The 12620-nt window shown below is 60.7% G+C and overlaps 1 protein-coding gene across 4 annotated transcripts in view; it reads left to right on the top strand.

The window, feature by feature from the left end:
* Positions 1-12620, top strand: part of CBFA2T3 (CBFA2/RUNX1 partner transcriptional co-repressor 3) — a 68049-nt gene that overhangs the window by 12490 nt on the left and 42939 nt on the right. The window contains exon 1 of one of the 4 annotated variants that reach the window (XM_055364522.2): positions 7240-7321. The exons of 2 other annotated variants lie outside the window; for them this stretch is intronic. In XM_055364522.2, coding sequence (XP_055220497.2) covers positions 7264-7321 — 58 coding nt within the window. In that variant the 5' untranslated portion in view covers positions 7240-7263. Of the gene's footprint in view, positions 1-7239; positions 7322-12620 lie in introns of those variants that run through there. One more of the 4 variants, XM_055364519.2, reaches the window with a different exon arrangement.

Raw genomic sequence — 12620 nt, 5'->3', positions numbered from 1 at the left:
AACTCAGAGGCGTGAGGCAACCCTGGTCGTGCTCAGAGACCCTCAGGCCAGGAGTGGGAACAGAGCCCCGTGGGACAGTGATGGCCCCGTGGTAGCCAGGGTCTCGGCCAGGTGGCCTTCCCTGCTGGGGTTCAAAGGCTCGGCTTGGGGGTGCCAGGGGCTCAGTCAGCAGTGGTAGGTGCCGGGAGCCGCTGCCTGTGGACAGAGGCCTCCATGAGGCCCTCCCTGTGGCTCCCACTTCAGAGGACGCCCCACACTGGGCAGGGTTGCCCGTGTCAGCATCTGCGGCTTTTCTGAGCTGACCGCAGCGTGTCACGAGGCACCTTTCCATCGTGGCCCGTGCAGCCCAGCAGGAGGGGACCGGATCCCACCTCCTGAGGGAGCAGGTGGAAAGTCTGGCTGACCTGTCTTCGGGTCAGTGTTGGCTCCCGGGTGTCCGCACGGGCGGACGGCCAGCTGGGCCTCCGGGGCCTGGGGAGGAGGAGGCGGAAGGGGGATCATCCCAGGCAGTGCTGGCTTCCCAGGCTCCCTCTGTGACAGCTGAACGCCCCTACAGCTGCCGCCTAGCCCCACAGCTGCCGCCTAGCCCCACAGCAGCCCGGAGATTATCACCTGCAGGCTGCATGCCAGGCTGGTACCTGGCTGGCGTGGCCCCCATGGCCAGGGTCGCTGTCTCCCTGGATGCCCAGCTCTGACCTCATGAAGGGTTGCAGGGAGGTCCCTGGAGGAGAACAGGTGGACCCACCTCCTCCACCCCGGCAGGATTCAGACACCCAGAAAACAGGCTGGGTGCGGGGGTCAGGATCTGGCTCGAGGAGGATCTGGGGCCCCCAGTTTCCAGCTGCCTCTCCCCACAGATGGGGCCCAGCGGCCTCACCTCAGCGGGGGCATCAGTGCTGCATGGGGAAGTCCATGCACCCGAGGGCAGGGCGGGACCCGGCTTGTCACGTCGACCTGGCCTTCACGCTGACATCTCTGAGCCACGCCTCCATCTGACCCAACTCGTTAGGCGGTGCCCGTTCATTCCCTCGACAAATAGTGATTGGTGCCTGCTGTACGCCCGGGGCTGCTGCTCCGTCTGGGAGAGACAGAGTGAAGGAAGGGAGCAGCGATGATGTTGCCCCACCAAGGGCCGTGGGGGTTGACGCTGGCTTCTCTGGTAAAGGGACGTGGAACTTAGCTGCGGGAGGAGGGAAGGACCACGCGTGCCAGGCCCGAGGCAGGAGTGTGCCGCCACCTCCAGGACCAGTGAGGAGCCTTGTCTCAGAGAAAGGAGACGAGGGCAGGGAGGCAGCGGGGGCCGGACGGGGCTGCCCTGCTGCTGCAAGGACCTCGCTGTGAGGTGGGGCACAAGGGACAGGCACGGAAGGCGTTGTGAGCTCCTGGGAGCCCACGGTGCACCGAGGCACCAGCCCAATCCAGAGGAGGAATTCCCAGCAACCCCCACCGTAAACACCTCCGTCCCGTCTTACAGCCGAGGAAACTGAGGCTCAGAGGCCCCACCCCGGCACGCACGGGACCATGGCCAGCTTGTCCCTTGGGAAGATCCTGCCCTCGGGCCTCCCTGCAGCCATGCAGTGGGGGCAGCGCTCACCCACGCTGTCCTGACACAAAGCTCGTTGGCTGACCCAGGGCCACCTGGTGTGATGCATGACAAACCTCTGTGTCACAGCCCTGAGACTCCGGCCTGGTGACCGGCCCCGAGCAGGAGAGATAGAAAGAGAGTCGCTCAACCTCGAACCCTGAAAACCTCAGCAGAGGGCTGAGCAGACACCGACATTTCGGAGACGAGGCTGGGACAGACGCCCCCCAGCCCGTAGCACGCCAGGTCCCTCGGAGCGCTTGGGGGGCCTTCAGTGGTGGATTGAGGAGGTTTGTCCAGCTGGAGATTGGAGGGGGAATTTGTCACACCTTTTAGGTGCTGGAACTCCCTGCACGGAACCCAGATTCACTCCTCGCCTCTGGGAACAAGGTTAGGCTCTTGGAGGCGGCAGCCCGGCCCCAGAAGCCAGTTGTACCCCCGGCTGCGGCTCTGCTCTGCCCTCCTGGGAATTCGCTCACTGGCCCCATCACAGTGGGATTAACTCCCTTTCACAGGTGGGGAACGTGAGACTGCCCAGCGCCCACCAAGTGCTCCCTGCACAATTCACGGGGGCCTCCCCCGTCTCAAGGAGCTGACCTTCCAGGGGGCAGAAGAGATGGTGCCAGTTCGAGGCTGCGGCCTGTGGGAGACAGGACAGCCGTGTCTTTCGAGTCCTGGTCCTTCTCAGCCTCTCTTTTAAAAATCGTCGTAAAAATGTTCACGTGGCGTCTGGCGTAGAGAGGATGGCACCGACTCCGCAGTGCCACCCATGTCCTTGGTGACCGGGGCTCCCTATGCCGCAGCCTGGAAAAGCCCATCGCCGGGGAGCAGGGGCAGCTCTGAGCCCCCAGGAAAGCACATTGCCATCTCCACACACGCAGGGGCTCCCGGCGGGCAGTCGGGCAGACAGTGAAGGCTGAGGGACGGGCCCTGAAGAAACTAGAAGCCTCCGGTTACCCTGGTGCCCTGGAGGGAGAAGCAGCATTCAGAGCCATCCAGGTGGCCTCAGGCAGGCCTGGAGCCTCTCTGAGCCTGTGTCTGCCACTGCAGAGTGACCGCTTGTCCCGCCTGCCACCCTCAGAGTCGTCCTCCTGCTGGGATGAGAGCAGCGCGGGGCACTCGGAGCAGGTCTCTGGCTGCCTGGCACAGGAAGGGCCTCCCTCCCCTGCAGAATATTCCCTGGGGGTTGTTTTGACTCAGCAGCACCACCCCCTGGCCCCCTGCAGATCTCCTGGAGGCTGCATGAGAAAGCTTGGTGGATGAGTCAGGGTACCCGGAAGGCACCGCTCAGCAGGGAGCAGTAGAGCAGGCCCCTTGTGGGTCTCCCCCGAGCAGCTGCCACCACGGCTGCGGCTGCACCGTGCCCGAGCCCGGCCCATCTGCCTGCCTGGCACCTTCCCAAGGCCGGGGGCTGGGAGAGGACCAAACGGGGCAGGGCTGGAACCCGGCCCTCTGCCCACTGCGGACATGGCCTGCTGCCCCAGGGTCAGGGAGCTCGGTGTCCAGGACGAGGCCGTTGCTGTGTGACTCCGGGCGGGTCCCTGTCTCTCCGCTGCTTCCCCCTTGGGCTGGTGCAGAGCTGAGACCCCTCACAGACAAAGCAAGCCCTGGGCTTGGCCACGGTGACTGGTGGCTTGTAATTTCTTCAGGGCCGTCCCTCAGTTTTCACTGTCTGCACCCACATGTGGTGGCGGGGAGTGTGGCTCTGTGGCCTTGGTGGAGAGAGCACTCATTGAGGTGGTAGGCGGTGGCAGCGGCCTCCATCAGCCCGAAGCTGTGGGCAGGACTCGCCTTCACCAACCTGATTGGGTCTAAATTCAACAGGTGGTTGCCTGCACTTGCTTGGCCCCCAGTGCCTGGCTGTCCCCGCTGCGTCCGGCCAGCTGAGGCAATGGGTGAGACCATCCGCATCTGGGCAGCAGAGGCTGTCTGACGAGAGTGACCTCATGCTCCCGGCCATGGGGCTCTGCCTCCGGGAACCACAAGGCTTGTCCTGTGCTGCCTTGCAGGGGCCACACCCTGCTTCCAGCTGCTTCGAGGCCCCACGACACAGCACCGAGAGCTGCCCTGGTGGCCCCCGCAGCCACCGCTGGGCCCTCCGCCCGCTCTTCTCCCGCTGGCCTGTGTCTGCCCATTGCTGGACCCGTCTCCAAGGCCATCCCAGCCATCGCCCCCGAGAGCCTCGTTCACCACCTTCCTGGACCCCGAGTCCCCCTCCTTTTGTCTCAGCAGAGTCTAGCCTCCTTGTGGTCGGCGGCCCCAGGGAGGCAGGGCCAGGGCAGAGCTTGTGCAGGGCCACTGGGACGGTCCTCAAGGCACACAGCGTGCCCTACGTCAGCACAGCCATTGCAGCTCCCAGGGAATAGTGAGGAAGGTGGGGCCCAGAGAGGGCAGATCTTCACTCAGGCTCACTGGGACTCAGCCCAGCAGGTGTAGCCCCTCCAGGGTAGACATGACCACCACCTGCCCTGCCCCCACCGCAGGGGTCCTTACTTTAGCCCAGCAGGCGCGGCCCTCCCACCCTGGCTCCTTGCTTTAGCCCTGGCTGGGTTGCTGTGACCTAGCCTGACCACGCCCCCACCTCCACCCGGGGTCTTTGCTGTAACCATGGCTGGGTCGCTGTGCACCCTTGCCGGGCTGTGCACCCTCGGCATGAGATCCCAGGGTCTTTGTGGTCCTTGCACTGTGGTGATCTATGCTCCAAAGTCCTGGCCAGTGAGCCTGGCCTCTCACCTTTGACTGGGCTCCTCCCCCGGCCCCACCTTTGAGAGAGGACGGTCCTCGGGGGTGGGTTCGGCATTCTGGTCTTTCCCAGAGCCTCCCCAACCTAGAAGGTGCCGGCGTCCAGCCCAGGAGCCCAGAGCCCAAGTTCCAAAGCCGACCTCCACGTCAGAGCCTTCCCACCCTGACAGCAGGAGCGACATGTGTGAGCCGGGTTGCTGAGGATGCGCAGCTTGGCGTCCCTCCCCGAGCTGTGCTGCGTGCCAGGACTGGGCTGTGCAGAGCCTGCAGCCCTTTCACAACCCAGCTGCTCCCCAGCTGCCCCCTCACAGCTCAGCTGCTCCCCAGCTGCCCCCTCACGGCTCAGCTGCTCCCCAGCTCACACAGCAGGAAGTGCATTTGTTGCTGAAATTGTCTCAGAGGCCCCAAACAAACAGCCCTTCTGGTGGCAGTGGATGTGGCGGGTAACGTGGGCGGCCAAAGGTCTGAGAGGCCCCCACTCAGCCTGAGGTCTCTGTGCAAGTCCCTGGCAGCTCAGGAAACCTCAAGGCAACTAGCAGGAGCTCAGCCTGGTGGCCTGCCTGGAAAAGGAGGCAGGCAGGGGGCAGTGGGCGGAAGCGCCAAATCCTCACCTCCTCTGTGCGATGAGGGGGGGTGCGGGTCCCCCCGTTTCACAGGGAGAACGCTGAGGCCCAGCAAGGCCAGGGGACTCGCCCACACCAGTGGACACTGACTTCAAACCCCAAAGCTGTGCTCCGGCTCGCCAACCTGCTGTGCCATCTCAGCACATCACAAACTCCTCCGCGTCTCTCCCTCCACATTTGGCAAACTGGGGAGACGTGGGGTATTTGGAGGGACCTGGTGGGAGCAGGCAGCTGGGGTGCGCTAGGTGAGGGCGCTGGGGGCCTGTAAAGAGCCGTGTAGAGCTGGTCGGGTCCCAGCTCTGTCCGTCCGCTGTGCACCTTGAGCAGTTCCTTCCACTCTGGGCCTTTGCTGCCCCATCTGTACGGTGGGAAGAGTGAGAGGTTTATGTTTTCATCGTGATTATATAACAGAACAGCCTCCTGGGTGGGGGTGCTGCCAAGGTTAAATGAGTTAGTATTTTGTTGGCCATGTGAAACCACGCAGGGGCAAAGCCTGTGCCACGGGAACGTTGGTGTCACTGTCACTGAGGTCGGGATGGGATTCCAGGAAGGGGCCGTCCGCCACCCTCCGACGGCTGCAAGCTGGGACCCGGCCTGTAGGAGGGATTTGCCCAGGAACAGGCGTGGGTTGGCCGCTGTCCCGGGCATTGGTCCATTCTTGACCCTGCCCTCGGGAAGGCCTCAAGCATAGCCCTGGCGTGGGGTAGGAGAGGCAGACTGCTTGCAGAATGTCTGCCCCAGGCATCAGCATGGCCAGGCCCTGGGACTCAGGTCCTGCCTCCTCTGTGCTGCAAAGGGCAGACAGGATCTAATGCTCCAGGCCCATATAGCCCCTTCCCACGGCGCCCACGCTGGTGCCCGGGGCAGACATGGTGAGTGCACCGAAGCACTCGGCCCCCTCAATCCTGCTAAGGCAGCAGCAGCCTTCCCGTGGAGGACCCTAGGCCCTGCTGCTGGACAGGACTTTTACTCTGGCTAGACCGGCTCTGAGAGCCCAGCCAGGTCTGGCCATCTCCGCATCCTTAGACTGCAGAAACCTAGGGTGAGAACAGGGTCAGTTTCTGTGGGGGCTGTTTTCCAGGGAGGCATGGGGTACCCTCTTGGGTGAAGACCCTCAGATGCCCTTAGAGCGGAAGCACCCCCACCCGAAGTGTGGCGCAGGCCAGCTTCAGCCGTTGAACCCAGCTCCCGGGATGTCCTGGCCGCGACACGTTTGGTGGCATCGACACCAGCCCTGAAATCAGAGTCCTGGGCTCACGGCTCACCCTGGCCTGTCCCAGTGATTTAACCCTGGACAGGCAGTTGCTTGTGTGGGCCTCAGCTTTGACATGTGTGAACTGGGAGTCAAAATGCGCCGTGCAGAGAGGTCTGGGTGAGATGGGGTGAGGCGTCCCCATTCCCCAGGTAGACATTTAATGAAGCAAGCGAACGAGAAACTGTGTCATTACCACAAAGGCTATGGCGCATATGGGGGGCGTCCCAGGTGCCCCCGAGGAAGCAACTTCAAATGAGGGAGCTGCAGCCACAAGTCCCCCGGCACCGCGGATGTACAGCTCAGGAAATGGCAGCTGACAGGATCCTAATTCCCAGGGGCCCTGTTTAGGGTGACTCTTATCCTCCTACCACCCCAGCCTTAAGGCAGAGCTTCCTGGACAAAATCCAGGCCTCCCCCAACCGCCCCTCCCTCCCCCAGCAAAATGTGGCCCAAGAAGTGAGCAGGGGGCTGCAGACAGAGAGGGAGCACAGGAGAGGGGCAGGGGCTGGACCCCACCCAGGGAGATCCCGGGAAGAGGGGCCCACTCGCCGCCCTGGATCGGGAAATCCCGGCTGGCCGCGTGCCACCACCTCCCTGCCACCCCATCCGTCACCAGCCAGACACATTTCCGATCCTGCCAAGCTGGGGTGGGGCGGCGTGGCACGGAGGATCGGCTCGGCTTCCCTGCTCCCCCCGCCCATCCTTTCTGCTGCCTGCGTGTAATTAACAGAGTAATTAAAAACAGGATGAGTTAATTGGTATTCATTTATGTGGCAGATGTTTTTAATTGAGGCAGGAAACAATTTACCTGTTTACATCAACAATGGCAGAGGCAGGCTTGTAAAACACATTTTTAAAAATATTTTCCTCCCCCTTCCTAGAAAGAATTGAAATCACTTGGTCTCCCTTGCCCCAGGCCTCCGCCCTGTGAGAGCCGGGCAGGCCTTGCCTGGGGGAGGGCCCAGGGTGGGGGCGGAGCAGGGAGGTTCCGCCAAGAGGAAACATCTGTTTAAAAAGGTTTGCCTCCAGAGCAGCCTGTTTTCCTTAAATTCAGAGAAAGGATGTGTTGTTCCAGGTTGTGGAGACACCAGTCCCGCTGCTCTCCAAGACGCCTCCCCAGTGAGTCTGGCCCTGCTGTTTAATGTAGCCCCCTGGCGAGGGGCTTGGCCTCCAGGAGGGCGGGAGGCAGCCTCAGGTGGGCCTGGCTGGAGGAAGACCACCCAGCTGGGGCTGGCAAGCAGGCAGGGCAGGGAGGGGCTGGGGACCCAGTCCTCCTGGCAGAATCCGGGAGCAGGCAGGTGTGGCTGCCCCAAGGGGAGGCAGAGGCTGCCCTTGTCCACCTGCACTTTTGGTGCCTTTGGCATTGCGTGGTGGGGCCTCCTGCCACTCCGTCACCACACGCCACCTGTGGCCGTTGGAGTTTAAATTAATTAAAATGAAATATTCCTGGCCAGGGGTGGTGGCTTCCGCCTGTAATCCCAGCACTTTGAGAAGCCGAGGTGGGCGGATCACTTGAGGTCAGGAGTTCAAGACCAGCCTGGCCAACATGGTGAAACCCAGTCTCTATTTAAAAAAAAAAAAATTGGCCGGGTATGGTGGTGGGCACCTGTAACCTCAGCTACTCGGAAGGCTGAGGCACAAGAATCACTTGAACCTGACAGGTTGCAGTGAGGTGAGATCACGCCTCTGCACTTCAGCCTGGGTGACGGAGCGAGACTCCATCTCAAAAAAAGAAGATAAAATGTAAAATTCAGTTCTCCCCTCATAGGGCTTCCTTTCAAGTACTTGGCAGCCAGGTGGGGCTCCGGCGACTGTCAGTGCACGGGCCTAGAACATTCCACTGTTGCACAAGCTTCACTGGTCACCTGATTTGTGCGTCCCTGGTGTGGGAGGACGGCAGGCCTCGGGCGCACACCGCCTGACCCTTTCACCATCTGGGGAAGGAGGGAGGCAGCAACGCCCACCCCAGGGAGCGTGATGAATCCTTGAGCGGAGTGCTCAGGAAGCTGCTGGTTTACAGACTGGCATTAATTGAGCACTTGCTGTATGCCTGCACTTGTAAATCGCTTTAATTCTCAATTCTCATGCTGCTTCCCAGGGTAACTCTCCAGGGAGACGTTATCATTGGCCCCTTTGTGCAGATGAGGGAACCGAGGCCCAGGAATTGCAGTGTGGGGCGGGGTCTGACGCGGCCTCCAGACCTGCATTGAAACAGTGTCCACAGATTACGTGGAGCAACGCTGACTTTCCAACAGTTTCTCTTGTAGGCACCATCCTTGTCTTTCTTTTTAGAGTAAACATGCACCAGACTGCACGTGCTCAGAAGTAACTGGGGTCCCGCCCGGGGCCTCCGCGGAGAGGCTGCTCTGGGTGGGAGGGAACACCCGCGCTTGCCCTGCACCATGCGTGCAGTTTGGAGAATTCGAGGAGTGGGTTTTGCCCTTGTGATCATGGCTGTGGGCACTGAGCTTCTTGCCTGTAAGGCTGAGTGAATACCGGGCGGTGGGGACAGCGCCTGAGGCCACGCTGATGTTAGTAATGTTTATTTAGAAATAGAATGCTTGTTCCCTGGTGCCGTAAAGAAATAGCACTTGAACGTAAATTTAATTTCCTCAGCAAGGCCATATTTACTTTCTGCAGAAAGGGTACACTCGCCAGCAGTTTTGCCACGAGAGTACACCGAATAAAGGAGACCAGGGTCATTTATAACCTGACGCTGTGTCCGGTTTTTTTATACCTACTGCTGTGTCCGGTTTCCATTGGCTGGAACGGGACCTCACATTCTGTGTTTGTCCCGACTGGCTAGCAACTTAGAACTTTTTAAAAGAGGCAAAGGCAGAGGAGAACAAAGGAAGGAGGAAGTAATTTGTGGAATGCTGAGAAAGGTAAAAACACCTTCAAATAAGGAAGAGGAACAGGCCGTGACCTAATGCTTGCTTCGACCAGTATAAGCATGCCAGGGCAGATATTTAGGCTAAATTGTGGGAGCTAAGAACATAAAGTACATTGATTTCTTTATTAAGGCTAGCAGATATTTAAGAATGTTAGTACAGGTCTTTGAATAAATGTTGCTTCTAAGAGAAGTTACTGTTTATTCCTAATTAGACGGGGAGGAAAGTGTCTTTGAAGGGGAACCTCTACTTTTTTACACTGATAACCCTGCGAGCCTGCAGCTCCGACCTCTCTCAGCACCAACCCTGGAGGCCGTGTGGCCCCAAGGTTCTCGGCACCCCCTGCCGCGGGAGGCCGGGCTGGGCCATGTGGGTGCCCTGCCATGGAACTTCTGGGACATTTCGAAAGTTCTTAGGGCAAGAAGACAGAATGTTCTGGGCTGGGGGCTCTGGCCTGGGCATAGCTCTGCTCAGCCCTCCCTCCTGGAGGCATTGGAGGCCACCCAGCCTCCTGTGTGGGGCTCACAACATAAAACCAGCAACAGCCAGAAATTTTGAGGAGGTTGGTGGGCCGCACGCTTGGAGCTCAAGGCCTGTGCCAGTAGCCGTGTGGGCTCTGGAGGGGCGGGAGCCCCACCCTGTCCAGGAGGTGAGAGTGGCGAAGGCCTCCCCACGGCTGTGGGCTGGGACCTCATTGTGATGCAGCTGGTCCCAGGGGCAGCCGCAGCCCACACTGCGAAGGCAGGGGGATCAGGGCCCCTTCTGATGCCAGGGCAAGAGGACAGGGCCCAGGCCATGGTGGGGTCTTCTCCCAGGCCTCCCTTCGCCCCCGGCCTGCAGGGATCAGGGAGGACCCAGGTTGGTGCCTCAATGTCAAAAAACTGAGAAGCAAAAGGCCATTTGTGCGCGTGTTTGCATTTGGGTGGGGGTGAGAGAGAAAAGCCACAGGCATCCCCGGCCCAGGGTCCTGAGGTCCCAGGGGCTTCCTACAGTCAGCACCAGGGAGGCCACGCTGTCTCTCCATGTGGGCCACTTCCCGCACAGCCTGGCCACGCCAGCTCACAGGATGTGGCAGGAAGCCCCAGGGCAAAGCCAGCCCAGGCTGTCCACTCCTCCACTCCAGGGAGGCCACCTCTAAAGTCCTGTCTGGGCTGCTAGGATTTGTGGGTTTCGCCTGCACCGTCTCCTGGGGTCCCTCCACGCACCCCGGGGGGACAGAGGAGATTGTGACCCCACACTCTTCTCTGCACCCACACTCCTCCGCACCCGCCCTCTCCTCCGCACCCGCCCTCTCCTCCGCACCCGCCCTCTCCTCCGCACCCGCCCTCTCCTCCGCACCCGCCCTCTCCTCCGCACCCGCGCTCTCCGCACCCGCCCTCTCCTCCGCACCCGCCCTCTCCTCCGCACCCGCCCTCTCCTCCGCACCCAGGCTCTCCTCCGCACCCGCGCTCTGGTCCGCACCCACGCACTGGTCCGCACCCACCCTGTCGTCCACACCCACGCTCTCCTCCGCACCCGCGCTCTCCTCCGCACCCGCGCTCTCCTCCGCACCCACCCTCTGGTCCGCACCCACGCTCTCCGCACCCACCCTCTCCTCCGCACCCATGCTCTCCTCCGCACCCGCGCTCTCCTCCGCACCCACCCTGTCGTCCACACCCGCCCTCTCCTCCGCACCCACGCTCTCCTCCGCACCCACGCTCTCCTCCGCACCCACACTCTGGTCCGCACCCACTCTGTCGTCCGCACCCGCGCTCTCCTCCGCACCCGCGCTCTCCTCCGCACCCACACTCTGGTCCGCACCCACTCTGTCGTCCGCACCCACCCTCTCCTCCGCACCCGCGCTCTCGTCTTCACGCACACTTTCGTCTGCATGTGTGTGTCATACGTGCGCACATCACGTGTCACAGTTATGACTCTGCTGGGGGTTGCTGGGGGAACATTCTGGCACTTCAGGGAAAACATTCTCGACGCAGGGGCACCATGAGTCGCCAGACCCTAATTATTCCTTAGTGTCCACACCGGCAGTGGCATGACTTTAAACTTGGCAGCCGCCCTCTGCAGAGTTCAAGGTGATTTGCAGCCAATTCGCACATTTTTTTAAACAGCGACAACACTTTGGGAACCGGTTTAGCCTCCCCTGGCGCCTCATTGGTGGAAAATCCTAACAGAGGCCTCAGGTTTCCAGGGGTTTCCAGACCCTCCGCAGACAGCTGAGCCTTCCCTGCAGGCCCTGCACGTGGGAGGGTCCTGTTCCCAGGGCTGTGTGACCTGCCTGTCCCCAGCATCCCAGCCTCTGTGCCCTCCCCGGGGCAGGCCCTCCCCTCCCACAGTGGCACCTTTCTCCCACGGTGCCAGTTCCGCAGCCTTCAGAACCAGGTGCAGCCTCTTCCTGGAAGGTTCTCTGCTCTGCTTGTGTCTGGGGTTGTCTGTGGGACTTTCTGCTCCACACCTAAGTCCAGGCATGTGGCTGTGCAGAGGGCAGGGCCAGCCAACTCCTGCAGCCCGGGCCTGGGGTCAGCCAACAGCCCATGATCTCAGATTCCACCAGTTCTCCTCCTTTTTCCTTTTTCCTTTTTCGTTTTTCTTTTTTTCCTTTTTTTTTTTTTTTGAGACGGAGTCACTGTGTCGCCTAGGCTGGAGTGCAGTGGTGGGATCTCAGCCCACTACAACCCCCACCTCCCTGGTTCAAGCGAATCTCCTGCCTCAGCCTCCTGAGCAGCCCTCTTTTTCTAAAAGAATCCATGCTTCTGCGCCTGTCTAGTAACTGATACAATGTTCGAGACCCTGCCCTCCCCTCTGTTGGCCCCTCAACGCCTGTCTAGTAACCAATATGACGGTGACCCTGACTTCCTCTCTGTTGGCCCCTCCACCTAGCAGTCACGCCTTCACGCCCAGGGGCTGCAGCAAGGAGGGGCCTGTGCCAGTGGCCAAGAGGCATTTTTAAAAATAAAACAAGGATGTGGCATACACTAAAGGGCTGGGAGGCAAGGAGGGAAGGCAAAGGAGCACCCCCATCCCCCTTCCCCGCCCAGCCCACCCACCTCTCGCCAGGGGCCGCCCTTCTTTCCAGAGAAGCTCTGTCTGCACATCAGACCACCTCTCATTCAGGCCGGAATGTTCTGCAGCCATCCCTGAGGTCACACAGCCCTTACTAGACAACATGCACACACAACACCCACCCCACGAATACGCACAGGAATACACACGCACACATACACCCACATGTACACGTGAGTGCACACACACACACGGACACACACCCATGCACACGCATGAATACACACACACACCCCCACATGTATATGTAAGTGCATATACACGGACACACCCATGCACACGCATGAATACACACATGAATACACACACACGTATATGTAAGTGCATATACACGGACACACACCCATGCACACACATGAATACACGCATGAATACACACGCACACATACATCCACATGTGCACGTGAGTGCACACACACGGACACACACCCATGCACACGCATGAATACACACATGAATACGCACACACG

Source organism: Gorilla gorilla, chromosome 18 (genome assembly GCF_029281585.2).
Source record: "Gorilla gorilla gorilla isolate KB3781 chromosome 18, NHGRI_mGorGor1-v2.1_pri, whole genome shotgun sequence".
Lineage (NCBI taxonomy): Eukaryota > Metazoa > Chordata > Mammalia > Primates > Hominidae > Gorilla > Gorilla gorilla.
This window is presented reverse-complemented; position numbering and strand designations above follow the sequence as displayed.